We start from the raw sequence: 27542 nt of genomic DNA, 5'->3' as shown, positions 1-27542 counted from the left end.
TACATATTCTCTTGTATCAATTGGTCATTCTACCAAGATTAAAGATTGGTATAAAACTATAAAATTTGTCCTTGGAAGGCTTAACTACAATACTCATATGCGTCTCCTTTCTTTCGACTGGTAAATTGATAATTTTCCGCTGAGTCAACAAAGTGGGTATACCTAGTAACCCTATCAAACGAGAAGCTTGAATCTGGTATCTGGTATATTCGAATACCGATGAAAGATGCCAATTTTACATTAATAAGGAGTTCCCGGCATGTAATTTCTCCTAAGATGTAGTAAATAAAACTTTTTAGATGATCATAAAGCACCCAACCACAAACAGTTGGTCCGAAAATTCGTATCTTCATATCGAACACTTGAGCACAAACAGGAGCATAAAAGTTCACTTCCTGCTCAGAAATCTTGATATATTTCCCGATCATCTTGTTGATTAGCAAGGGGAGAGGTTCTACCAAGACATCAGAACAACAAAAGAAAGATATCAAGGCAGATAAGATGAACAATTGAACATATTACGTCAGATCATTGCCGCAAGCTTTCAAGAAACTGCACTAAATAGCTTACAGGCGAAAATCTTACAAAAAAACAATTGTGATTTAAAATATATCAATAATATTATATTCAAACTGAATATTTCAACTTTACAATAGCTGATTGACGTTAAACTGATTGAATTAATGCCACGTTATTTGAGCATCAAGGTAAATACTTATGTAAATGACTGGAGTTTATTTAAGTACATGATATCCGTGAAAATCTGCAACTATGATAAATCTATTACCCCTAAATATAGTCCTGTCGCTGTATTTTGTTTTAAAAGAGTCTTCTGTGTGTAAAAATAACAAGTAGATTGATTTTCTAAACTCTATAGTACGACTGGGCCGATTTTATATCAAGTCATTATCGCGAAAATGGGAGATTTCGGTCAAAATAGCCCCATGGGTTATCTCCACAACAAGAGCCAATTTGAAAAAACCAAGGTCATATTCGGAATCAGTGCCCTTCAGAACCCACAAAACCACTCTTACTTTGTCTGCCTAAAATATGTGTTGCCCTTATCTTTAGATGGTACACGAACTCTTTTTGTAGGCAAAGACTTGGTTGGCGTATTTTGATAAAAATTGACTCCAAGGCACCCGAATGGACGTACAAGCGGTCTCTCGTGACAACACGAAATCTGTTATTGACTTCAACGGCTATTGAAGTGCATCACGTTAATAAATTCAATAAATGCTTTTTTTTTGGTCTGTGTATTCAAAACTTGAGTTAACATTAAATACGATTTGCTTCTTGTATAGGTTGGTAACTACAAGATTAATGTCACTGGGGAATTTGCCTGCCCCTCTGCTAGATGTAATAAACAATGTCTTACCAAAGACACAGCGTGCAAACTAACGTAGTTATGACTTTGCATTTAGTGGGCGAAAGACTTTAGATCAATATCGTCCAATATCACAAACCAAGGCAAACACCAAATCAGCAGCGGCGGCAGAGTCCTGACCGTCTACGATTCCGACAATTCGGACGTAGGCTCTTACGTATGTACCGCTACCAATATCGGCGGGTCAGATGACAAGGAATACAGACTGGATGTTCTGGGTAAGACAATTTTTGGTGGCCGTGGCTTATCATTTTGCCTCTTCAACACAATCTTTGTTAGTGCCACCTGAAATTGTTCGAAGAGGCACGCCAGAAACTATATCGGCGAAGGAATATTCGTCGGTGAAGATGGAATGCGCGGCCCGAGGTCATCCTGTGCCGGAACTAAGCTGGTTGAGAGGTATGGTTGAGTTTTTTCTGTTCTTTTTGAGCTAACTGACACCACGACTAACTATATATAGGGAGATAAGTAAGTTAGGGTGCTTGTGTAGTTCAACAAAATTAAGCTTGGTTCATGCAGCTCAGAAGAATGTTGCGTCCTTTACAGCACCATGAATAGACTAGGTTGATTAGATTTGAAGGGGCACTGCACTCTGAATACGATGTGGTCTAAAATGAAATATAAAATCGGGAAGAATTTTTGGCTGCAGCGTTTTGCTTCAGAAAGTTTTTGGGGCAGCAATACGATATAACCCTTTCTAAAATCCTTGAAATGAATACAGATGGGCAGCCTTTGCATGATGGCGATGGCATAGACATCAGTAATCCGTTCGGCGATTCGATCAGTATCCTGGTAATTGACCGAGTGTTGGAGAACCAGACCGGCACTTACACATGCATGGCGGACAATCCAGTGGGCCACGACGAATTTGACACAAAACTGGTTGTCAATGGTGAGGAAACGTTGCAATTGTGACACTTGAAGTTTTAACTGACTGCGTAAATGCATATTTTAGTTCCGCCTGTTATCAAAAACTCTGACCAACTCATACCGGAAGCCGTGGAGGCACCTATAGGCAACAGCGTGCTATTGGAGTGTGTCATACTCAGAGGCCATCCGAAACCCACAATTGAATGGAGGAAAGGATCGCGAAAAATTGTTCCCGGGTATTGTGAAAAAATCTTGATATGAATAAGACAATGGTTTTATCAGCTTCAAGGTCTTTCTTTCATGACAATGTGGCTCGCAGTTAAGATATTTTTTCTGTAAAAATGTTTTCTCTCATAATATGAATTCAAAATTTTAACTAGGCTACCTCAGAACTAATGAATTTTGATATAATATTGCAGCAGTGTTGACATTTGAAAATTCAACTTGAATATGGGTTGTGTTGGTCGTTGTACTCTTATGATAATCATGATTATCATGTGTGATATTATTCCCAACGTCAGTTTCTTTCATATGACATCAAAATACCTGCAGGAATCATTGCACATTTTGTAGTGGTCTGTGAATCGAATTTTTATCATGTATTCAATTTTTACAGTTCTATTCAAGCAATTGCCTGCTGATCGATTGAGATCGAGTGGTTGAACTATAATATTATCTAGTTATACCAGTAAGATTTGACGCAAGGCAATCGATAACGTAGTAATTGCAAAATGTAAGTGCAATGTTTTGAAAAATCACGGTGTTGACATTTCCAAGGGAACACATCCAGCAATTGAACGGCGGCCGGTTACTGCAGATATCTGGCATGACGCTCGGAGATTCTGGATTTTACACGTGCATTGCTGAAAATTCTGTCGGGATCGATAACAAGGAATTCAACGTGATTGCGTTAGGTAACGCTGCTGTGTAATTATGTTTTGTTTATTGTTGTCAATTGTATATCATATCAATGAAACGTGAATTAAGAGCTATTCGAAATGATTTATCGATCTTAATGCCCCCTTGCCCGTATCTGAAATTCATGTCTCCGAAAGGGTGCGTCTGTCATAGAAATAATTTGGCCTAATCTGAATTCCAGCATAGGACTAGAGAGAATATTTGTAAAGTGTGGGCTTGTCCATTGTTAGAATGAGGGTGTGAATCCCGGCTAGGTCAGACTAAGTGCTGGTCCGTGAGAAGTGGTGTCGACTCCTTGATAGCTTGTAGAAGAAAAATAGTCATGGTGAAAAGCAGCAGTTTCTTTGCATATTCTCGTCAAAAGACATTGGTAGTGCAGATAAAAACCAACCTTGTACCATTCCAAAACAATTATCCGAGAAAACTGAAAATATATCTTTAGAACCGCCGGAATTCGATATTCACGACAAGGGTGATTTGGACGTGATACTCCGTTTCCCCGTGTTCCTCACTTGTGACATCTACGCCCGACCGCTGCCGCGTATCACGTGGCTCAAAGATGGCGTTGACATCTCGACCGATGAGAATTATCAAAATTTTCACAACGGACGTGTTTTGCACATCAGAAGAACGAAGTAAGAAATATGAATTCCATTGCTTTTTCATCACTGCCAACAAACTAAAATTACTTCCCTTTCTACCATTACAAAGTACAACTTTCTTTATTGTCGAAAATCGCCCGTTCCAAGTCTTGAGGTAATTCTGCAAAAGCGCAGTCAAACCAAATAATGACCAAACCACAATAAACGCTGTGTTTTACACAACCATATCATACGAATGCAGGATTTCAGATACCGGAGTGTACACATGCGTCGCCTCCAACAAGGCAGGCTCGGATACGCAGACTACCAATATAAATGTCCTGGTGCCGCCCAGTATTGAAGACGACGAAAATAATGAGATTGATGTTCTGCTTGGGTATCCAACCTTCCTTAACGTGAGTAAGATTTGTAAGCAATGGGTATTGTTATGGCAACTTTCTTACTGTGCGTTTGTTCAATGTCAGAGATTCGATCTTGATCTAAACAGGTTTTTGGACTTTTGGTGATTCGTTCTAACCTCAAATCTGCTAACTTCTCTTTAATACGATGATCATTTCATTAGGCAAATCATAAATTAGTATATTCATATTGAAATGAACCTGAATACATATATTTTCCTGCAATGTCGTATTGTTAACAATCCCATGTTTCAGTGTACCGATACAAGAGGTAATCCGAAGTCTGAAATTTCATGGTTTCAAAACGGCTTCGAATTGAATTTCGACGACAGTAACTTCATCACATACAACGGCGGGCAAATACTGAGCATCGGGTAATGACGAGATACTTTTCTAAAATAAGTCGCATATACAACGCTGTCCCGTGCAGATCGTCACGGTTAAATGACTCTGGCCGATATGAGTGTTACGCCAAGAACGCGGCAGGATTGGATCGTAAAGACTTCAAGGTCAACGTCTTGGTACCTCCGACGATATCTGGTCCCGCGTACGAAGAGGTTGTATTTTTGGAAGGACGTCGATATCAGCTTGAATGTAACTCGAAGGGTCTTCCGACTCCTGTAAGTAATACTACAGTCTTGAAATATTTTCCTGTAGCCGTGGTTCGAATGATTTAAATTGCCTGCAGATCAACGAATGGTACAAAGGATCGACTGCGATAATCTCAGGGCGGCGGTACTCCAAAATCAACAAGGGATTACAATTGGGGATCTATGATGCTGATGAGGAAGATAACGGCATATACAAATGCGAAGCGACTAACATTGGGGGAACGGTAATGCCGCATGAGATATGTCGCTATAATCTGTTACTGTTAATGATTGAAGTCAGGTCAACTGCCAGCTCATGTGCATTTTGAAATCCCAATATAGTAACCCGAAATCTAATCATGGTTATGAATGCAAGAATTCAATTTGTGATTAGGAAGAGTGTCATTAATACATGAATAGTTGTGTGATAAATTCCATTTTAATTTGTAATATACTCTGCTGTGTATGGATTAAACTGATGGTATCAAGTATAGAATCAGATATCAAGCCATGAAGTCAGGACGTTACAGATTGACTACTTATCAAGATATCAAGTATCTCAAACATTATTCCTTCAGGCCACGAAGATTATCAACGCAACTGTTTACATGATACCGTATTTCTTCGATGGTGGCTTACCCCAACGTGTAGTCGTTACGGAAGGAAATAACGCCACACTGGACTGTGTATCGGATACATTCCCGAAACCAACTGTTACATGGACTTACAGAGGAGAAAACATTGACGTATGTGTACTCTGTACTGTACGTATGTCACCGATAACATTAATTTTCTTGTGGTTTAGATCGATGGGGAAAAATATGTGGTCTCCGAGAGCGGTTATCAGTTGAAAATAGTCGATTCAGATTTGGAAGACGCCGGCGAATATATGTGTGAATTGCGTAACGCGGCAGGTATGAAATCAAGGTGAGATCCATTTTATAATTGTTGAATTTCAGATGTTGCAATATGCGGGATATCCCATTAAGTGGAGGCCAAGGGTAACAGCTTGGCAGTTGGGATAAGATATAACTAATAATTGTGTGATTTGATCGTGAGCAGAATATTAATCTTCGAGTTGAGTATTTGAGTAACACCTCTTACAACGTTATAACAGTAATAATAACCTGGACAGTTCAAACATGTTTTTTTTATCGTGGCCAAGAGGGAAATAATGCTAGTTATACATCATTAAAAATATTTTTCTATTTTGAAACCCTGACTATTTCATTGTGCTTTGTCGTTTTCATGAATATAGGTAGGCTTGTACAGTGGGTTTGTTCAAAATTTATTCAAAGTTTTGCCGCTATTCGACGAAATTGTCAGTTTGTCCGATAAAACGATGTATCGCAAATTTGGCCTAACTCCAACCAGTAGTAATGTAGTTATTGGAGTTGAAAATTTTCTTTCATTTGAAAAAAATGATATTTACGGTGGGTAGTCTCAGAATTATTAACGAAAAACTTTCCTTCTACGGGTGTAGATTGACTCAAATTTGTTGTGCATCGTTTTTTGTAGACTGCTTACCAATTTCAATGGTTAACCAGTGTATTTAAAAAAATAAAATTCCTCCATTTTTAGAACAAAATCAAAATTTTAAAGCTTTACTTCTACTAGTTGAAATTGAGTCAAACTTGGTGTGCAACGTTTTTTTAGCCAGCCTAACAATTTTATCATATAGCCCATAGAAATTCGAAGATAATTTAGGTTATTTTCAAACGACCCTGTTGTTCGGCATATTTTGGATGATGAGACCAATCTAGGTTTTGAGGATTCCAGGGTGGGTTGAAAGTATGAAGAATATGTTCTTCGTTAATAAAATAACTATTCCTGTGAAGGGCGTGTGTCATCATTATTGAACAAAATTGATTCTTGACTGGGATTTCAGCACTTGAATTACTGTTCCCAGTTCTATTTATGATGTGGAACAATTTCAGTGACTTTACTAGCTTGCCGGCCTAACAATATGTTATCACGTGATATTCTACGCAGGGATATTGAATTGCTTGTCCTGCAGCCACCTAAAATTACTGGCGACCAGTTTAATTTCCTGGAAAAGAACGTCGATAACACTGTCCTTCTGGAATGCAACGCGTACGGGTTTCCGAAGCCAGAAATTCGATGGCTTAAAGACGGAGAGCCGGTTACGTTATCGGAACGTGTCCGGTACCTTTCGCGACTTCAATCTCTCATCATAGGTACGCTTTTTCATTCCTGTTTTACGAATGCGACAGATCAATGTTATAGCATGATGCAATAATATGCAAAGATATTCCATTAGTCTTGAAGGAGATGTCTTTTTCAGCCTTCTCGTGAATTTAAATCTCATTTACTTCAGACGTATCAAACTTATAGTTTTTCTCACATTATAATCTAGTAGCCCAATTTCTATTGAAGTACCGTATATTCACTGCATTCCAACATTGTTTTTGTTCAAATGGACAACTCCTATTTAATTCTTTGGGTATTCATTCTGTTGATGTAGCAATTATGTTCCAGCTGTTCGGCCTGTGGCCATTTCACTTTGTTCCCAATTCATTTTTGAAAAAGAAACAGTTAGCAACGTATTATAGTTTAACATGTATACCCCATGAATGCAGTTGAATAGAAAGTCTGTAAGATCTCCTACAGTTAACATTGCCGCGAACCGCATTTTATTTTAATTGTAATCATTGTTCAATAAAGTTGTTGATCCGTCTGTTTGATGAATATTTCGCACCTCTAAGAACGGTCCATGATTCAGAACACTCCGTGGAGGACGATGTGGGTAATTACACATGCATAGCCGAGAATGTTGCAGGACAAAACGATAAGGATTTCATGTTGGACATATTGGGTATGTAATTGTTGACAGCGTTCTCGCGGATCCAGTGTTATTATTTTGTTGTCATCTTTCTCACGTTTCAGGGCACTTCCATTTCCTATGTCATGTCACTTGGCATATATGTGTCAATATGTTTTGCTTCCATAAATCGTAATGACATTGGTGACGATGATTGTGCTGTTGAATAAGTGACATGCAATTGTCAATAAACAAATATTAATGTTCCAATGCTCTCTTCACCAAGCATTGTCGTCCAAAATATGTTGATACAGCATCAAACTATTATAGCTGTCCTGAGCACAATACTATTCTGCCTTAAATACTTTGATGGAATTTTATCGATTTTGGGTAAATGTAGTAAAATCGTAGTAGAAATATCATGGAAATAACCAAAACAGCAGTTTTAAAAAGTAGACTTTTTGAGCCAAATTTCAAGCATATACGGTATATATATATATATATATATTAAGACTTCTTTCCTCAATTTACATACAGCGGCATAAGGTAAGATTGCAGCACTGCGTTCCTCCATCAGGTGAATAAAATGAAACTTGATCTTGTAAAACTCTATGTTGCTCTATGGTTGTAAAACAGCATCTATTGACCAGTGCTTTTGACATCCTCGCTACTATAGAAATGACAGAAAGCTATTTGAAAAATTTCTAGTCGGTACTAATAAAATATAGAAATATCAAACTCCAATGGGTGAAGTATTGACGTTGCTACATATTCCAGTGCCTCCGCATATTGATAAGAGCATTGGAGACGATGACATCCAAGCAATCCAAGGAGAAGAAGTCGTATTGGCGTGTGCCGTGAATGCAGGAAACCCGATTCCCGATATAGAATGGTTCAAAGATGGCCAAGCGCTTCCCGGTAAAGCACAATTGCTTGAGGATGGCGGCCTTCTTATTATACCTGACGCCGAGGTATAGTACTGTGAGAGAGGGATTTTGATATTTGATGAAAATTGATATTTTGAAGGTGACGGATGAAGCGATATACAAATGCATCGCTTCGAATAAAGTTGGGCAAAGCTATCGTGACATCAGTGTCACCGTGTTAGTGCCGCCTGAGCTTGATACTGTCGGATTCCCCGATCATGTTGAGGTAATTTTTATTTATGTAGCTTTTTTACATTCCCATCGGTCTATCACGGTCTTGTGGTGCATGGAAATGATAAAACTGTTAGCAATAAATTGAATTGGATTGAATAGCTTTTCATTGACTAGTGTGAAGCTAGGAAAATCTTCTATTACTGGTGTGAGCAATACCTTACTATCTTATCATCATATCACCATCATGTGGTGCCACATACCGATGAAAATATTGCTAAAGCGAACCAGAACCAGTGTTCTCTACTCACACTGCATGCTGAAAGGGTTTGTTTCCCCTGCGGGTAGTTATGCTTCGAGTTTTGCTCTTGAATTACCTCAGCTCAGAGCCCCGTAAGTCCTGCTTAATTTTGAAATTAAGTACCGGTATGCTTGCAGCAAGATGAGTGATTCTGTGTAGATAACTTGGATTCAATTTTTAATGCGCTCGTGTGGGCTATTGACCGGCCAAATATGAGGCTGCGTCTCCCAAGACTGCCTCTCTAATCTTCGAGTGCTTGTGATATCCTTGGAAATCCATACTCTTTTTACTCATGTTTTAATCATGAGTGAACACTGTGAACAGCTGTGTGACTTTGTTGTCTTAACACTCGTGCAAAAGCAACCAGCATAGGCAATATGATTTGGCTAACTGAATCTTGGTAGGATGTTTTATTCACAAGCTTTGAGCACAGGATTTCAAGAGTTATTCAAACTGGTTAACAACTGAAAGCTACTGTTATTATATTTTTATTATAGAATAATAGTTGAAAATGTATTCTCTCAAGTAGGTAATAATATAATACATATCAAGGTTTCTTGTATTCCATCATTGTTAATTTTGAAGATATCATTTGTTAATTAAAATTTTACAGGTTAACGTGAATTCCACAGCTACCCTGCATTGCGATGTGTCGGGCGGCATACCGAAACCTGAAATCGTGTGGTTCCGCGAGGATCAACCTTTATATGTCTCGCAAAGAGTCAAGACTTTTTCGGACGGATATCGCTTGGAAATATATCAGACATCGGTGACTTTGTTTTGAATCATGGTGTGGATATAGTTTGATGACATGATAATATAATCACATTTAGGTCAGTGATACGGCGAATTACTCTTGTATCGCGTCTAACGATGCTGGATCTGTGAGGGACACTGTGCGTCTTGATGTATACGGTAAGTAAGGGTTGTCGTGACATGACTCGAGTCGCGATTTTCTGATGACTCGACTTGACTCGAGTCGTTTTCTCAAAATACGGAAAATGACTCGACTTGAGTCAATCTGTGCGTTGACTCGACTTCTACTCGAGCCATTATGCAAGATTTGGACCATGTTATATGTCTCGAGACTTGGATGGCCATGACCGACATTTCATTGTAGTTTCGAAGAATATTCAAGTTACCACACTATTGTTATTTCGTCTTTTAGTACTGCTAGTTAAAAATGCGACCAGAAACTGCAATATGTGGGAAAAATTAGTATATTATAAATGCGAAGCGTTCGATATCACCAAGCGGAGTTGTAAAAAGTGCATTAAACTAGAATTTACCTCTGCTCGCCGACCTGGACTCGGACTCGTTGGTGATTTGAGTCAAAACTATATTAGTGTAATTGAATAGTGACTCGGAATCTTGCGACTTGGTTACAACCATGTTGTAAGTAGTATATGCCGTTGATCTCTTATTTGAGCCACTGCAACTCTAACAACTGATTTTATGTATGTTGGAGGGTGTTGACATGACGATAGATGCGGTGCGGACATCTAGGCTACTGTAACAGTAAATTCGAATTTTTAGATAACAAATTTGCACCAATGGATCATACCACGCTGCTTATGCACATTGTTTTCTACACTGCTTTCTTATTTCTTTTTTCAGGTTAAGCTAAAAATATTAACATCATGGCATCCTGTCTCAAAATTGTTGCACTGGTAATAGGTAACTAATTGGAAATAGATTTTTTTTTATATATCAAATAGCAACATGTAGATTACAATAAAGGAAATCAGGCTTGTTGAAGGATGCTTCCTAGGGGACAATTTTTTTCGGTATAATTTTAGCCCTTTGGTCTCAACAAGGATTTTTCACGTTATGTTATGTTACATAAAGCCTACTAATTCTGTAGCAACGATTTACCATTCCTTTTGTTTTTGATGCGCAAAAGTTTGTGAGTTACGAATTGTAGAGGTGGGGACTGTTAAACGCATGCCATAATTTTCAGTGCCGCCTCAGTTTGCCGAACCCGGAGATTCCGAGATCTTCCTACCACAAGGAGAATCAAAAACTCTGGATTGTAGCGTTTACGGAAGGCCGGATCCTACAGTCACATGGACTTATGTAAGATATGTTTAATAAGTTCGGTAATGAAGAAATGCACTCTTTATATACATAGTACTAAGTCAAATATGCGTTGACCTTTATTTTATGGACAGTTTCACTACCAAGGTACGATGGAAAAAGAAGTAGGGTATATATAGCATAATAGGTAACCAACTATTAATTGATAACGAAAATTGGAAGTTGCTTCTACATGCCATTGAGTAGAAATTTAAAAAGTTACTTTTCCTTCTACTTGAGTATCAATGCTGACTAATTTGAGCAGACCTACTAGTATGTCATAATGAGTTGGCTTCATGGCTGTCTAATTACGCACTATATATTTATAGATTGGTTATCATCCAGTTTGGACGTTATTAATTGTATCTCTGTTACTCTTCACAGAATTCAGAGCGTAGCATCTCAAGTCCGTTACGAGAACATGACCGCTTGACAATCGGCTATGAAAATATTACAATTGAAGATGCCCATGTTACCGACACAGGCGTGTACACGTGCATTGCATCGTCCATCTCCGGAACTGCCAATAAAGCGTTCAAGCTGTTTGTTATGGGTGCGTTGTCTCATTTTGTGGTAGTATCAAACCAAGTTTTTGTATTTCACAATACTGGGCGGTGGGCATTGATGAGAGAGAGTAATTTTGCTGAATGTTTCAGACAAAAGTGATGATACTTTTTTGATGCAGGCCAATAACAGAAAAATAGGAATATACGGTGCCAAGGCTAGCTTACTTATCCAAGCCCAATGCTTTTTTGTGTCGTAAAAGCAAGGCAAACAGATGAATCTATTTTGTCTGCCCACTCTAGATGCTGCGATACCATGTGGTATATATTTCTTGTGACTTGGAGACATCAATAAAAACATATTTGTGAATTGGATCCTTTACTGAAAGCACTGTGGTTAAGACTCAACCAGGGTTGTAATGACTCGAGTCATGACTCGACTCACTTTAATAAAAATGGAAAATGACTTCACTCCGGTCAGTTTATGTATTGACTCGGCGAATTCAAGTCTTGTAAATCAGGAATGATAATTGAAAGATAGGCTCAGAAACTGTCTTCTATATGTTTGAATAAACATGTTTTGAGTGTGAAAATGATTATATTATGAATCCGAGGCCTTCGATAGTACCTAACAGTTTTATGGAAGTGAGTTGAACCTAGCTTGAACTCAACAATGAACAGTAAATACAATGACTCGGACTCAAGTCAAAACTATCAAAGTCAATTCGACCTGGGACTTGGGACCTAGTGACTTGGTTACAACCAACTTGGTTACCTTTGTGATAATTTCAGTTCCGCCCAAAATTGTCGGAGGAAACGGAGACAAATCGCTTCAAGTCATCGAACACGACGAGTTCACTTTGGACTGCGAGAGTCGTGGGGTGCCACCGCCGACCGTGGCCTGGTTCAAAGACGGCACGGCGATGCCCATGTTTGGCGATTCGAGGATACAAAACAACGGACAGCGTTTAGTGATAGATGATGCACGGGTGAATGATGAGGAAGAAATTGGTGTCTTTTTCTAGTATTATGAACTGGACATTTGGGACTCGAGTTGGCAAAATGAACTTGTTTAGTCAACAAAAGAGGATTTCCTGTAAATATTTTAGAATCTGCAGTTTTCCAGTCCTGTAGTCTAACTTTTGTGATTGGTAAAAAGTGCCCGCCTTTCTGGATCCCAAATTATGGTAACCCTACTCTTAACACACTAACAAATGTATTCTTGCAATGGATGTTGTGACAAAAGAATTATGTTAAGACAAACGCTAATTGATTTAAATTGACAGCTTAACGATATCGGGACTTACGAGTGTCTCGTGTCGTCCGATGCGGGTTTCGCAAAGAAATTATTCGACGTCGACGTGATCGTGCCTCCTTCGTCTGGAAATGCGTTCAACATCACGGCCGTTGTCGGTGGCGACGTGGAATTGGACTGCATGTCGGACGCAGTGCCACCCCCGGATTTTTTCTGGTTCAAAAACAACTATCCGGTAAGTGTGCCTTGCAGCGCAATACAATACAGGTGTTCAATTATTTTCGTGCACTCAAAACACAATATACGACGCCATATCATAAGCTGATAGGAAGATCTTCTCGTAGATAAAAAAAACTTCAATACACAATAGAATAGTATATTGATATTGAAATGAAAGTGGATATTTTCGACTGACACTCGTCAGGGGTAATCGTCAGAAACTAGTAAAGAATTCGAAAGAACATTTTATATCAACGATCTTGTCACAAATTATCACGTCGCTGTCAAAATTTCATGCCACTGACGTCATATTTTGTGATGCGATTGTTGGTATATAATGTTCTTTACAATTCTTTACTAGTTACATCAACAAAATATCATTCAATGTTTGTTTTATGGATAACAATCTTGAGATATTCTCTCACTATTGCAACAGTTCATGTTTGTCCAACATTTATCTGTGCATTTAATAATTACTTCTCACACATTTGGTATGCCATGACTCCTGGATCATCACCGGAACACCTGACTTTGTGTCAAGTTCTTTTAGAAGTGCATTCTTTTGTCATACTTGGCAGATTGGTGTTTATTGGAATCTCTTTTTAACTGCTTTTATTTCGCTGTCAACTCTTGAAAAGGGGCACACAAATCAATTAAATTATACTGCAATGAATGCAGTCCTAAAATCATGAGGTATTGTTGACCCAATCCTACAATCCTCACGGCTATCGCATACAACGTCTTTTTGCAGTTATCTGCCAAAGGTGCTGTCATATCGCTAAACAACGTTCAACTGTCAGATGCCGGCACTTATCGATGTGAGGCTGTAAACGATGCAGGTATGATAAGGTATGATATTTTAAAATTGTGGCCCAACTGATGATTGCGTCTCTTTCGCAGGGACCTCCACCAGAATGATCGGGCTGAATGTTTATCAGAAACCTTCGATATTAGCGGGTCCTCATAAAATCATTGCGCATGTCCGCGAATCTGTGAAGCTTACATGCGACGCTGACGGCGTGCCTGCTCCGACGGTATGAATCTTACTTTGTGGCAATCAATTATTGCCGAATAGTTAAATATGTTAGCGATTACGCTACTGCAAATAACAGCAACCTAGTTTGGTACTACATTTACCACTCTAGCACAGAGATTTATCGCAATGAATACTCGGTTTGCTTACAGTAGGCTACCTTAAAAACAAAAGCATCGTTCTATAGTGATTTTGTTGGGATGATTATATAAATATGAAGAATGATTATTAGGGCTGTTTGAAAGTAATTTTTTTTTAAATTTCACTGGTCACTTGATAAAATTGGGGTAGAGTTAGATCTGTAATAAATAATGAAATAATTTTCCGCCATAAATACTATTTTTTCCAAATCCAAAATTTTGTACAATAACTTCGCTTCTACCGGTTGGAATTGAACCAAATTTGCTGCGCATCGTTTTTTCAGACAACCCAACAATTTCATTGGGTAGCCAGCAATTTTTTTTGTATTGAACCTAACAATTTTATCAAGTAGCCACTAGCTAGTAGGATTTGAAAAGCATCCTTAATGAATTTACGTAATATATGTAATATGGATATAGAGAATATGTGGAATATATGCCACCAAATCAAGTCTAGCAATGGAAAATAAGAAGAAAAGAATAAATTCAGAATTAGCGAATACATTGTCTAATGAACAGTAACAGTATTGAATGCATATGGATTATTGCCAGCATATCTGATAACTGCGGTAGCGCTCTGCACAATCGAGTTTCATTCAGCCGTTTTCAAGCCTGTTTTCGGCCACGAGATTTTGTGCCAGATGAAATGCCATAAAAAAGTATTTGCGTTTCTCTACGTCGTGAATTTGATGATACCTCCTGACATTTTTCTCCCGCATTAGATTGCATGGTGGAAAGATTCTCGCAAATTATTGCCTGGCGCCAATCCCCGAATTGCATTCACTGAAAACTCCATGAATATATCGAACCTGCAACTAAGCGACCATGGAGAGTATACTTGCGTTGCTACCAACAATGCGGGCTCTGCGCGTAGGAATACACTGATCGAAGTTCAAGGTACTATAAATATCGTTGTATAGAATTACCACTTTGCCATCTTCTATTGTTGAATAGACCCGCCGATTATCGCGGATGGACCCGCCAATGTCACTGTCATTGCGAATTCACCGGTTACACTCCAATGTAACGCCAGTGGCACTCCGACGCCGGTTGTTACATGGTCGAAGGATTACAGGCCATTTGACGTTGATATTAAAATCGGAGGGAGGTATGTTTTGAGAACGTAATCTTTTACGGAACTTACCGACTCGACTCGAGTCAATCTGTGTAAAGACTCGACTTGGACTCGAGTCATTGTGCATTACTCGAACTAAGTCATATAACCTGAGACTCGGACGGCCAAGACCGACATTTCATTGTAATTTCGAAGAATAGTAAAGTAACCACACTATTGGGATTCCGTCTATTGTTACTAGAGCTTGAAAATGCCACCAGAAACTGCTAAAAGTGAGGAAAATTGGTATATTGTAAACGCAAACCATTCGATATCACCAAACATAGTTGTAAAAAGTGGGTTTAACAAGACTTTAACTAGAAACTGAGCAGTCAACACAATGACTCGAGTCTTAATACCATGACCCAGACTCGACCCTCTGCTCGCTGACTTGGACTCGGACTTGACTCGGTGGTGAATTGAAAATGACTCGACTTGACTCGAGTCAAAACTATAAAATGAGATTGACTTGTGACTTGGTTACAACCCTGATTTTCTGTATATATATATTATAAATAGAGCGATATAGAGTAGATATAAGACTGTTGCCGATAAAGCTAAAATTTTCTGTCAATATCACAATGTAACATATTTCAGTAGTACTGGCAGTTATTTAAAGAATATGTCTCATATTAACTTTGGATATCTGCAATAGAACTACTGCTGAGTAGGTAACCAACGACTTCCAGACCAAAACAGATGCGATTTAGGCTTTTTCGTCAAAAGGTGAATTTCCCGTGTTTGAATCAATCCTACAGGGCTAAAGACTCATTCACCTGAAACAATTTTAGTAATGATGGCGTCATTGGACAGACCAATGAATATGGACCATAGTTGGTCAACACCAATATGTCTGTAGAGACAGCTTTATAGCAGCCGTTGTATCGACTGGGCTCTGGCTTTGAAGCTATAGCAATGTGCATGTCGTCAACAACATTAGCTAGGTGCTATGGATTGTTTTTTTAGTGCCCTGAAAGCATAGTAGCTGACCTCATTATAATTCATGTCGCAATTACGTTTTCCAGGATGGATCAATCTGGCTCGTTACATTTTGGCTCGGCTTCTGTCGAGGACACAGCTATCTATACCTGCATCGCTAGGAATGATGCTGGTTCCGCTTTCAGAGATATCAGCTTATTCGTGCAAGGTGAGTATTTACGGCAAAAACAAACTTTAAATTTTCAATGTAACCCTTCTGTCATCGATTGTTTACAGTTCCTCCGAGTATTTTAAGCACGACCGGCTTGTATGTGAAGGAACCTTTCACCCGCGTTACAGTACCTTGCAAAGTACTCGGGGTACCCAGACCGACTGTGACTTGGAACAGAGAAGGCGTGCCTTTGGAACAGTATGATTTTAGGATTAACTTATCATTATGTATTGATATGAAACGTTTGTTCGTGCAGAATTCCTGGTGCGTTCGTTAATTCTTACGACAATTCCTTGGATATACCGTCGGTTGGGAATATGCACGTTGGAAGATATACGTGTGTGGCTGAGAATGCAGCAGGCGAGTGTTTTTGTAATAATATTTTTATTTGCTTGTATCACTTTTCAATTTGCAATAAATTCGACCCAGGATTTTCAAAGCTATGGGCTGGGCCATGATGCTGTTTTCAGCGGGCCATAGAGCTTGCATGGTGTATGGTGATATTTGAAAAGTCTGGATATTATGAGTGTCCAAGTGCCGTCATCATATACACAAATAGCTAAAATCTCCGAGACTGACCACACCAAGACATGGATATAAAATGTTGGCAAGCATGTGACTACGCAAGTGAGCTCGAAGAAGGATCGCGAGCGATGAGATTTCAGCCCACAATTATCGACCAAGTTATTAGTTAACTTTGAAATATTTTTGTGTCACACGTGGCCAGTACATGAAGGCACAGTGCACAATGATTCTTCATGACATGAATGACAGCAATTTTGGTGCATAGTAGGATAAGCCTTGCGTTCACCGTTACCTAACCTAGTTCCGAATGAAAAGTCACCAAAACTAGAGTGGCCCGTTCAATGACTTGGAAAACCGCATGTGATTGACTTCTGATGATACATTCAATATTCAAGAGAAATGGAAGATCGATTTAGCCCAGATAAGTTAGTATAACGCAACATTATTGATTTCAAGGTCGCGCCGAACATACGGCAGAGATCAAAGTTCAGAAGGCGCCGCGAATATTAGACACTGTGGGAGATGTCACGGCTCAAGAAGGCTCCAGCGCCACGCTGTTTTGCACGGCTGACGGCACGCCTGCCCCGACCATCACTTGGAAGAAAGGAACTCAGCTGCTTCCGGACGACGATAGATACGCCCTTGGTTCGGACGGCGTGCTTGTCATCTCCGATTTGGAGGTGAATAGCTAGAAATGGAATTGAATTCATGTGATTAGGCCTTGGCTCTACTCCGGGGCTCTACTCAGCAATGACTTTTTTAGAGTATTCAAGGATATTTCACCTACTTATACTTGAAGGGCGCTGTGCTCAAAATATGATGACTTTGCAGTGTCTTTACTCGAGCTCTATCTTAGCATTATATTACCCGGAAACATTCGAACTGGTGACTTTTAAAAGGAAGTACCGTAATTTTCCAAGTATAGTACGCCCCCATGTATAATACGCACCCCTAAAATAGCATGTAAATTCTGGGAAAAAGCCTGTACCCATGTATAGTACGCACCCTGCATTTCAGTACATGGATAGTTCCGATTTCGTATACGATGTCATTCTGTTTTGCGATGTCACTCTTGAACAATCATTACACGACGATCGCTAATCATTATACAATTAGCGGGATTGTCTTTAAACGATAGCAGATAGCAGCCAAAGCCTGCGAGGCGGGCGGCACGATAGTTCAGGCTAGCGACACGACATCTTGAGCACGAGGAGACCTTTTACATATGCGATTGCTAATCATTATACAATTAACGGTATTGTCTCTAAACGATAGTAGATGGCAGCCAAAGCCTGCGAGGCCGACGGCGAGTTAGTTTGGGCCAACGAACCGACATCTTGAGCATCATGCCTATTACAGATGCGATTGCGCCTAGGCTAACGGTTATGTCATGCGCAACAGGTCTGTTGGAGATGCGACTGATTACGCGAGCGATTATATCTTGCGCACATGGCCTCTTGTATATACGATTGTTCGGGCCTGTCGTTGACGCGATGCATTGGCGAGAATTGCCGCGTGCGAGTGTCTATTGCTGACCTCATTTCGCTCGCGTACAAACGACAAACCAACTCAGCAGGAGATCGCGTGATTGTGCGCACGGCTCTCGTTAATTAGAAACGCGCTTCCCTTAATTGGCAGCGCGTCACACTCTTTAATACGAATTACTACCCGTGATGGCTGAAAGTGATGCGTGATTGGAAACAAACATGAAGAAAGGTGTGATTTCAAGTTTTCTATCGAGGGAGATTTTTTTTCAAGCGTGTTGTTCCCATGTATAATACGCACCCCCCGATTTTAGGGCAAAAAATCGTGTAAATTTTGCGGATTAGACATGGAAAATTACGGTAGCTTCTTTATTAGTTTATTTCTCGATTTTTTTCTTCAATTTGACATCGGATATTCAGGCCGCATTGACCCTGTGATCAAGTAGCTGTGTTTTTCGACTATTTTCAATTTTAAATACAGGCTTTTCAGACAAAACTACTTCATTTGTCACAATCTGAATTTTGTGGAATGGAGAGCAGGGTTGCAATGACTCGAGTCCCGATTTTTTGATGACTTGACTTGAATTATTTTCTAAAATATGGAAAATGACTCGACTCGACTTGAGTAAATTTGCGTATTCACTCGAACAGGTTTCTGACACGGATGAGTTCACCTGTGTAGCGCAAAACATCGCTGGGTTCGAGGCAGCCACCGTCAGGCTCGACGTCTATGTTCTGCCGCAGATTATAACGGAATTTGGAAACGCCACGATTGCAGTTGCGGGAGAGGTGAGTAGAAAAGTTTGCTGCCTCGATATTGTTGCAGTTTGAAAAACCGCTTTTGTATTACAGCCATTCAAACTCGCGGTGTCGACATCAGGCATACCGGCTCCGCAAATATTTTGGTCAAAAGATGGCGAATCTGTTGATTTCGATTTGGATGCGCGATATATCACTGATAGCGATGGGTCGCTCATTATACCAGTTGTAGTGCCTTCCGATGAAGGTATTTGATGTTTCAATAATGGATTCTTGGCACAAAACTTGAAGATATCACGGCAGTCATTCCAAGAATACATATATTATATTAGCTGTTTCATCGTACAAAACTTGACCATCGCTTTCATCAGAAGAGTCATTGTAAGGATCCATTTATTATACCTTAAAGACTGTCGGGTGCCTTATATCAAAAGTTTTCGGCACAGTGATTTGTTTCGTGATCATCTATGGATTTATAAACCTGACTAACTTTGTGGTTATGTAAATAATAACTGACATATACTGGAAAATGGAATCTTCAGTAGTTAACCCCCACATTTTAATTCAGAATATGGTGTATCTATTTTATATCTACAATATATTTTACCGAATTGGAGGTCTCTGTATATTATTTTTGTCCATGATGCTTTTGCGGCACACACACCGACTCATGATATACATACACACGTCCATATCCATACCACTGTCCATATGCATACCAGAGTGCATGATGTGCATATGCTGTTTGACAAGGATGGTGCAGAAATAGCCTTGTTATGTTTTCTGAGTCTTGCACAACCCCTCCATGTTAACACGGTAATGTTCAGCGCCAAGCCGGAAAGTCATGGACACCAGTGTTACTAATCGGGTCCTTGGTCTGACCCGGCCAACCGATCAAGAAGCCGGACGCTCCACCATTAGGATATCTTATTGGGAGCCCATCCAACTACCCAATAAACTTAGGGATCGACACTATGAACAATTAACAATCCCTGTACTTGACGATATCTATTTTGCGCAGGTCTTTACAACATTTCCGCCAACAACAACGCCGGTTCCGCATCCGCGTTTACGAGGCTCACTGTCCACGTGCCACCAGACCTGCGCACTGCCGTTTCCGAGATTTCCATCAAAGAAGGGGACCAGGCTCTACTAGAAATCATGGTCACCGGCAAACCGAAGCCCGAAATAACATGGTCCAAATCAGGAGAGGCGGTACGCTCCAACTTTCGCATTGTGTTGATGTTATGTTATATATGTATATGTGTATGTTGTATCATATTTGACGATACAATTTTTGACATACAATGTTGTTCCCAATTCTCTACTACTGTCAGCCAAAAATATTCCTTTATTTCAATATCAACATATTATTTAATTGCATATAAGATATGTGTTATTTGTTAGATATCGCCTGATCATGAAAGAATACGACAAACATCCGATGGACATCTTGAGATCAGTGATGCCAAATCATTCGACAGTGGTTATTACACGGTGACAGCCACAAGCGTTGCGGGACGTAGCTCGGCGCAAATTAAGGTTTGTGTGTATATGCTGAATTGATGAAGGTACATGGTTGAAGCTGTTCACCGTAACATAGGTTCGAATTTTGATGACTTGTCTGAATCCTGATTTTAGCGCTTTGAGAAACAAATGTTTAGTGTGATATGTCAGTACAGGTTCTAAAATTAAAATATTTAATTCGAAATTGAATTCTTTTTCTGTAAAATAGTTTGTTTGCTGTTGTGTGATATGTGATATTCTTGTCGATGTTATTTATGTTGTGATGTCACTGCGTTGACGAGTAACTCTCACAGAAAAAAGTTCAATCCAACAAGCACATTCGTAGTTGGGGCAAACAGTCATGGCAGCAACAAATATTTTGATCTCTGATCAAATTGAAGATTAAATCGCATCAACTTGTCTGCCACCAGGTTACTGTGACAAGACAATGTATCTTGTACGAAGTTATGACGTCACTTCGCAATAGTAAACCTGTATGGGGAACAGAACACTGTTTGGTGGTCTTTTATTATTAAATATAAAAATCCTCAACAACCTATTTCAAATTGTTTGAATGAAATTGAACCGTTAGATTTATTAAAAAGTGTCAATCAAGTTTTGGCGTGAATATCCACAATATAGTCTGCAATTTGTGCAACGCTAAGGATAACCCTGTAGAATTTTTCTGTTACCAGAACAAGGTTTATATATTGGTGTCGGTCAAATACTAACACCAACGTCCACGATATAGCTGCCCACTTTCGCAGCACTAATGTTAGCCCCAAATAATTCTACTGTTACCAGGTAACCGTATTAGTGCCGCCCACTTTCACGGAAACTCCGGAAGATCAAGAGAAAGTGAGCGGGAGCGATTTGTCGCTCGTATGTTCCGCTACCGGATATCCGACACCTACCATCACCTGGGAATTCGACGGCAAACCCATTCACGGCGTCGGAATCGTCACCAACACATCGGGCACCAGCGTGTATGTACATTGTTTCTGTGTTATAGTAGATTTTGTTTCAACCCGACCACAAGTAGAGTTGACCACCTTTAAGTCTAAATACAACCAACTTCTGCTGGCTAAATACTAGCGTGCGGATTGAGACTCTAGGGCAGTGGTTCTCAACCGGGGGTCCGCGGACCCCTGGGGGTCCGTGAAGCATTTTCAGGGGGTCCGCGAGGCCTCTAAATTTGCAACACGATTGATCACCAAATTTTCTAAGTTAGGGAGATCATAAGGCAGTTTGGCTTCGTAACTGCTAAAACTTCAGGACGTACATAAACAGAATGGCCGTCTGAAATGGAATATCTTATACCAGTGGTTCTTAACCGGGGATCGGCGAGACCTCTAAATTTGCATAATGACTGATTACCAATTTGTAACTTTTTTAAATTAGGGAAATCACGAGGCAGTTTCAATACGAAACTGCTAAAGCTTCAGGGCTCACATCAATAGAATGGCCGTATGAGATGAAATATCCAACCATGAAAACTAATTTAATTGCATATACATAGCATGCTGATACAAGCATATTGCTGTTTAGATGTGTTTTGTTGAGGTTTGTTGAAAATTATTTTTCCTACAAAAGGGATAAACCCACGTCACGGAATCCATTTTCTCCAGTGATCTAAATATTTGGCAGCGTTGCTCTACAATACTGTCTCTTATATCAATTGTATTAGGATTGCGTCGTGCTTTCACTTGCTCTATTGTATTCGGCGGTCGGACACTTGATAGTTGATAAATTCTCTGCAGCAGTTGCTGAATCGTGCGTGATTAACTCAGGTCTTTGACCCATATAACCACTATATTCCAAAATATCTTGAAGATGAGTTGCTAGACAGAAACGTGATGACTTCACTGAAACCTGTTCCTCAATGTTGGTGCCAAATATGTTTTGATCACACATAAAGGTGTCGTTGGAAGCGTCAGGCGGTAATGGTACATTCGCTGCCACCTATATACCATTTTGGAAATGGATTTCGGCACTCGTTCATATCAAATCGATATGCTTGAATTTTCAAGACACAACCACATATATGCAGCTGATGCAGAATTCGCTACGGAATGGTAAAAGAACAGCCAATTTCTACATATGCTGTGATATTATTGTCAAGAACGATCATTTTGTCGCTGTTTATGACATGCCTATAGTCGATATTTGCACAAGATAGATGCCGGTTGCACGATAATTGAGCTAAATTTGAAATAAAACGTTAGGGGGTCCGCGGGGTCGGTGACGGTTCAAAAGGGGTCCGCGAAGACAAAAAGGTTGAGAAGCACTGCTCTAGGGCTTGATTTTGAGATAACATTAACCTGTCCCCTTGCTGTATCGTTTCTCTTCTTCGCCTGCCCATCTTTTGATAATTGTGCAGGCTATTTCTCCCTGGCGCTTGAAGTGCATACCTCTTTAACACGTTCTTCAAATTATTTCAACTGTTTGCACACCAGCGTGGAAGTGGAAGTAGACGAAATATGGTAAATATCTACTAGTAGCCCAAAAGTGAGAGTAGCAAATTCCAAGTACATAAACAAGTATGTATTACAGGCCTAGTTTGCCATGGGCAAAAATGCACCTCTGGTTTTGTATAACTGGCGATTCATCTGACGTTTTTACTAAACCAGATTGTTCATCGAAAACATTGGCGAAAAAGACGAGGGCACTTACGTGTGTCAAGCCAGTAACGCCGCCAGTACGATATCGCACGGCGCACTGGTCCTGGTCGATTCGCCCCCGGTTCTGACTGGCGATTACGAGACGGAGATTGTCACAAATCTCGGTGAGGTCGTAAGAATCGATTGCCTTGTCTCGTCGAACCCGCCACCCGTGATATCATGGAGCAAAGATGGGAAGGTGAAGATGTCTTTGAGTTTGTGTTAATTGAATTGTGTGATTGATTGATCTCGCCTTCCGTCACAAGCCACCTGATTTTGCCGCTTGTCACTTTATATTATCTTCTTCTACTTCCATTCACTGAACATGCCTCCTCTTTACATCACCTAGGCCCAGGTGGGTGTCTGATCTCAAGGACTACTCCAAGTCGTTTCGGCACCTTTCTATCTTCCATTGTATCGCATTCTTGTGATGTTTTGAAGTGATGAAATTTTATGAATTAACTTGAACTTATGTAGGAGACTGCTGATTTCAACTTTAGTGACATCATAAGCTAGATCGGTGGTTCTCAACGCCCCCAGTGGGCGAAAATACCAAAGGGGCGGAATGTTAGAACGTCCAGTTAGATGTATTTAATTACCACCGGCTTTCCGGAAACATAACCTTTTTTTAATCAATTCACCAGCGATCAGGGTTGAGTGAATAAATTTCTTGTTTATGTGTCCATCCTTACGGATCCGTAAATATGAGGGGGGGATTTGTGTTGAGCTTGATAAGGGTAAGATGATTTGAAAAAGGTCGGGTACCACTGAGCTATAAACCCTTCATTGTATTCTAGTTGGGCAGTCATCACGTCAACCTAAACTATAGTTAGGTTTTTCCATTCCTAAAATCGGATAACTAATGACTGGACAAATTAGTCTCACTCACACCATACAGTATTTGTGGCATAATTGCTCGCAAATTTACAAATTTTATCAAATATTGATTTTTGTCGTTTTGTACTCGAGGCGGTTTGTAACAGTTTCTGAAAATTCGTACTTCCTGGATAGTGTCGAAGTTTGTGACGTTGATAGTACTTTGACTCGAGTATCACCGGTGCCCTTTTTCTCCACACATATCCTCAGTTTTGTTTTTCATTCAATTAAAACAGGGGCTCTTAAACTGATTTCCATGAAAGGCCAACTCTGAATCTGTTCAAGCTTCCCAAATTTTTAGATTAGGGTTAGATATTTAAGAAAATTAATGGGTCGCACTAGTAAAAGGTTATGAACACCCGAATCAAACAGTTCCACCTATAATCTTTCCTCTGTCTTTCAGAGAGTAATTTCCTTATCTACTTATCACTGATGGTCTTTTTGACGATTTGTCTTTATGATAAACTTGCATAGCTGTGTCGAATAATGAATATGATATTTGTCTATCAGGAAGTAACGTTCAACGACAGAATCTCCATGTTTCCGAACGGATCGTTGCTGGTCGTGGACATTCATTTGGGTGACGCAGGCGATTACAAATGTTCCGCATCCAACAAAGCTGGAAACGTATGAACTTACACTTTGTTGTGTTTTAGTATAGTGTTAGACCGGTATTTTCTCGCGTCCATAAAGTTTGAATGTTTTTCAAATATTTTAAAAACTGAATTTAGCCAATTTGAGATATTTTCAGGAAACAATATCTTAGAGGGCCTTGTGCTGATGTTTTGTGACTTGGAAATTTGTAATAGACTTGACTTGACTAACCATCTAAAGGCAGTGATTTCAGCCCACTATGCAATGCTGTATGTTTAAACCATAGCACTACTGGGTATTAGTCAAGTTATCCGTTGCAAAAGACTGGCAACGTGACTTAGCAGCACACCTTGTTTCGAAGCCCTAAAATTTTGTTGAACAGCCCTCAGTCTTGATGTGATTGACTTGATTATATTGCAGGTTGACGCTAAAACCAAACTAAAACTTCGACTCGCGCCATCGTTCGTACTGAAACCGACAGATATCGTCGCTGATGCCGGCAGTGCTGTTGTCTTTGATTGTACGGCCAAGGGTAGCCCAACACCAAGAATTCGTAAGTCGTTTTTTCTCAATGAAAACAACCCTCAGTGTATTAATGAGGCATTTGAGGGCAATTTTTTTCCATATTTTGAAATTCAATCCGAACACATACTACACCAAAGTCTTCCATGAGTCAATTTACTGTTCACTACATAAATGCTTGTGTATTTTTTTGTCAGGATGGAAGCTAAGGAACCGAAGACTTCCTCGTAACGGCCGATTCAACACGCTGCACAACGGGTCGTTACAGATTTCAGACGTGCAGTTGAAGGACACGGGGGAAGTCCGCTGTTTCGCCACTAATGAGATCGGGGCCAGGATGGCGTCTGCGTCATTGACAGTCAGGGTAATGCACCGTTGAAATTCGTCAATAAGAATACGAAACGTTAAGCACTCCGGTAATTAGAATTTCCAGCGGCATTTCCACTAAATTTAAATTGATTTTGGACATAGTTGTCATAGGTATTTTCAGCATGATATTCCCGCATTTTCTTGTGGAAAACAAGCTTACATAGTTAAACGGTTCAACCTGCAGACCCGGGTTCAAATCACATCGGCAACTGTCACCCGAAGACCCAGCTGTCAACAAACAGAGTTCACTCCAAAGCACTGATATATATAAGTAGGGTTGCAACAGGATGGGTAAAATGAAACTTGTTTAAAGAATTAAATGAGGGTTACTGATCTGCTGCAGCAAACCCCACACGGGAAATGTCAAATGAAATGAAGTAATAGTCCTGAGGATTTGCTTATTGGTATGATTTTAAAACATTGTCAGTTAAGGCGCTATCAAATGGACATTTCTTCAGTACAGTGCGTTGCAGATATCTCTTACCAGTTCTAGTAAATATCATCGCCATTTCCGCAGTCCCTGAAAATTTCCCCTTTATGCAGTGTCATAATAGAAAATGCAGTGGCATTGCGTAGATACTTTGAACTATGTCTTAAACCGCATTGTAGTACTTATCGCATTAGCTCTTTTCAAATCTATCTGTTTAAAGCCTCGATATGAATACTGCGGGTGGCGAGTGGCGTAGGGGTACGTTTCAACATGCCGGTGTGAGTCCGTCCGAAATATCTCCATCCCATGCATTGAAAAATCGCAACATCAGTACTAACGGTCCAGCTTTCAGCTTGTCACCATTTCGCGAGCTGTACATTCAGGCACAGAACTGGTTGCGACTGTGAGATTTTCTTTCCTGGCTACATCACATTTTTTCATAGGTAAACGGACAGTTCGGGGAGTGGACCAAATTCGGACCTTGCTCCGTCACGTGCGGTAGCGGCAATCAGAGACGGACCCGTTACTGTGACTCCCCGCGACCAGCAAACGGAGGCAAACCGTGTACCGGCGAAAGCGTTAACACCAGAGTATGCCGACAAGGCTCATGCCCAGGTAAAATACCACACTGGCGAAGAATTAGATATCTCGTGTACTATTTCAAAATATAATCATATTGAAATAAACATGGATATTTTCCACTGACACTCGTCAGGAGTGATCGTCAGCAACTAAGAGAGAATTGACAAGAGCATTGTCCATCAACAATCTATTGTTGATTGTTCATTACGATTGTTAATATGCCATCTTCTTTTAAATTCCGTATTAGTTCAATTCTCTACTATACTACTCTATATATGAACAATCGATTGTTGATTTGCAAAGTTCTTTTCAATTTTCTGCTACTTGCCGACGATTACCCCTGACGAGTGTGAGCCCGAAATATTCGAGTTTCTTTCATTCTGAAAATATTGTTTAATAGTATATTGAAGTCTGCACCTCCAATAATCTCTTTGAATACCTTGTCTAGTGCATGGAAATTGGGGAGAGTTTGGTCCGTGGGAGTCGTGTTCGGTGTCTTGTGGACGCGGACAGCAAGCTCGCACCAGGGAATGTAACAACCCAGCCCCGGAATACGGGGGCGATAGGTGCCCCGGCGATGGAAGTGAAACACGCGAATGCACTGCTACCGCGTGTCCAGGTAAAATAATCTTATTGGGAACGATGTGCCTACATTATTACACCGGTGAAATGAATTTTGTGTGTTTTGTGGAAATAGTCGGATGATGTAAAAGTAATCAGTGTTGCTGCTGAAGTAGAAGTAGAGCTATAGATAGCAATGTCAAAAGTACTAGAGTATGTACTTCCGAAAAGTAGATTTA

General features: G+C 40.0%; 1 protein-coding gene across 1 annotated transcript in view; it reads left to right on the top strand.

Annotated features, from left to right (window-relative positions):
• LOC145459145 (hemicentin-1-like) overlaps positions 1-27542 on the top strand; it is an 87128-nt gene that overhangs the window by 48103 nt on the left and 11483 nt on the right. The window contains exons 50-90 of the mRNA XM_080337772.1: positions 1425-1605; positions 1667-1786; positions 2109-2279; positions 2343-2493; positions 3035-3171; positions 3618-3810; positions 4019-4172; positions 4431-4549; positions 4606-4795; positions 4864-5010; positions 5344-5511; positions 5571-5692; positions 6758-6963; positions 7509-7601; positions 8325-8518; positions 8574-8699; positions 9559-9714; positions 9779-9860; positions 10906-11021; positions 11406-11574; positions 12317-12513; positions 12811-13014; positions 13750-13837; positions 13899-14032; positions 14894-15068; positions 15126-15279; positions 16311-16432; positions 16501-16633; positions 16692-16795; positions 17417-17640; positions 19096-19233; positions 19297-19450; positions 20225-20418; positions 20611-20745; positions 21514-21695; positions 23340-23568; positions 24756-24872; positions 25260-25392; positions 25559-25725; positions 26604-26775; positions 27191-27361. Coding sequence (XP_080193898.1) covers positions 1425-1605; positions 1667-1786; positions 2109-2279; positions 2343-2493; positions 3035-3171; positions 3618-3810; positions 4019-4172; positions 4431-4549; positions 4606-4795; positions 4864-5010; positions 5344-5511; positions 5571-5692; positions 6758-6963; positions 7509-7601; positions 8325-8518; positions 8574-8699; positions 9559-9714; positions 9779-9860; positions 10906-11021; positions 11406-11574; positions 12317-12513; positions 12811-13014; positions 13750-13837; positions 13899-14032; positions 14894-15068; positions 15126-15279; positions 16311-16432; positions 16501-16633; positions 16692-16795; positions 17417-17640; positions 19096-19233; positions 19297-19450; positions 20225-20418; positions 20611-20745; positions 21514-21695; positions 23340-23568; positions 24756-24872; positions 25260-25392; positions 25559-25725; positions 26604-26775; positions 27191-27361 — 6322 coding nt within the window. The remainder of the gene's footprint in view (positions 1-1424; positions 1606-1666; positions 1787-2108; positions 2280-2342; positions 2494-3034; positions 3172-3617; positions 3811-4018; positions 4173-4430; positions 4550-4605; positions 4796-4863; positions 5011-5343; positions 5512-5570; positions 5693-6757; positions 6964-7508; positions 7602-8324; positions 8519-8573; positions 8700-9558; positions 9715-9778; positions 9861-10905; positions 11022-11405; positions 11575-12316; positions 12514-12810; positions 13015-13749; positions 13838-13898; positions 14033-14893; positions 15069-15125; positions 15280-16310; positions 16433-16500; positions 16634-16691; positions 16796-17416; positions 17641-19095; positions 19234-19296; positions 19451-20224; positions 20419-20610; positions 20746-21513; positions 21696-23339; positions 23569-24755; positions 24873-25259; positions 25393-25558; positions 25726-26603; positions 26776-27190; positions 27362-27542) is intronic.

This window comes from Botryllus schlosseri, chromosome 16 (genome assembly GCF_051294905.1).
Source record: "Botryllus schlosseri isolate E-star chromosome 16, Bs_hap1, whole genome shotgun sequence".
NCBI classification, from domain to species: Eukaryota; Metazoa; Chordata; class Ascidiacea; order Stolidobranchia; family Styelidae; genus Botryllus; species Botryllus schlosseri.
Note: the sequence above shows the minus strand (reverse complement) of the source record. Positions and strands in the feature narration are given on the sequence as shown.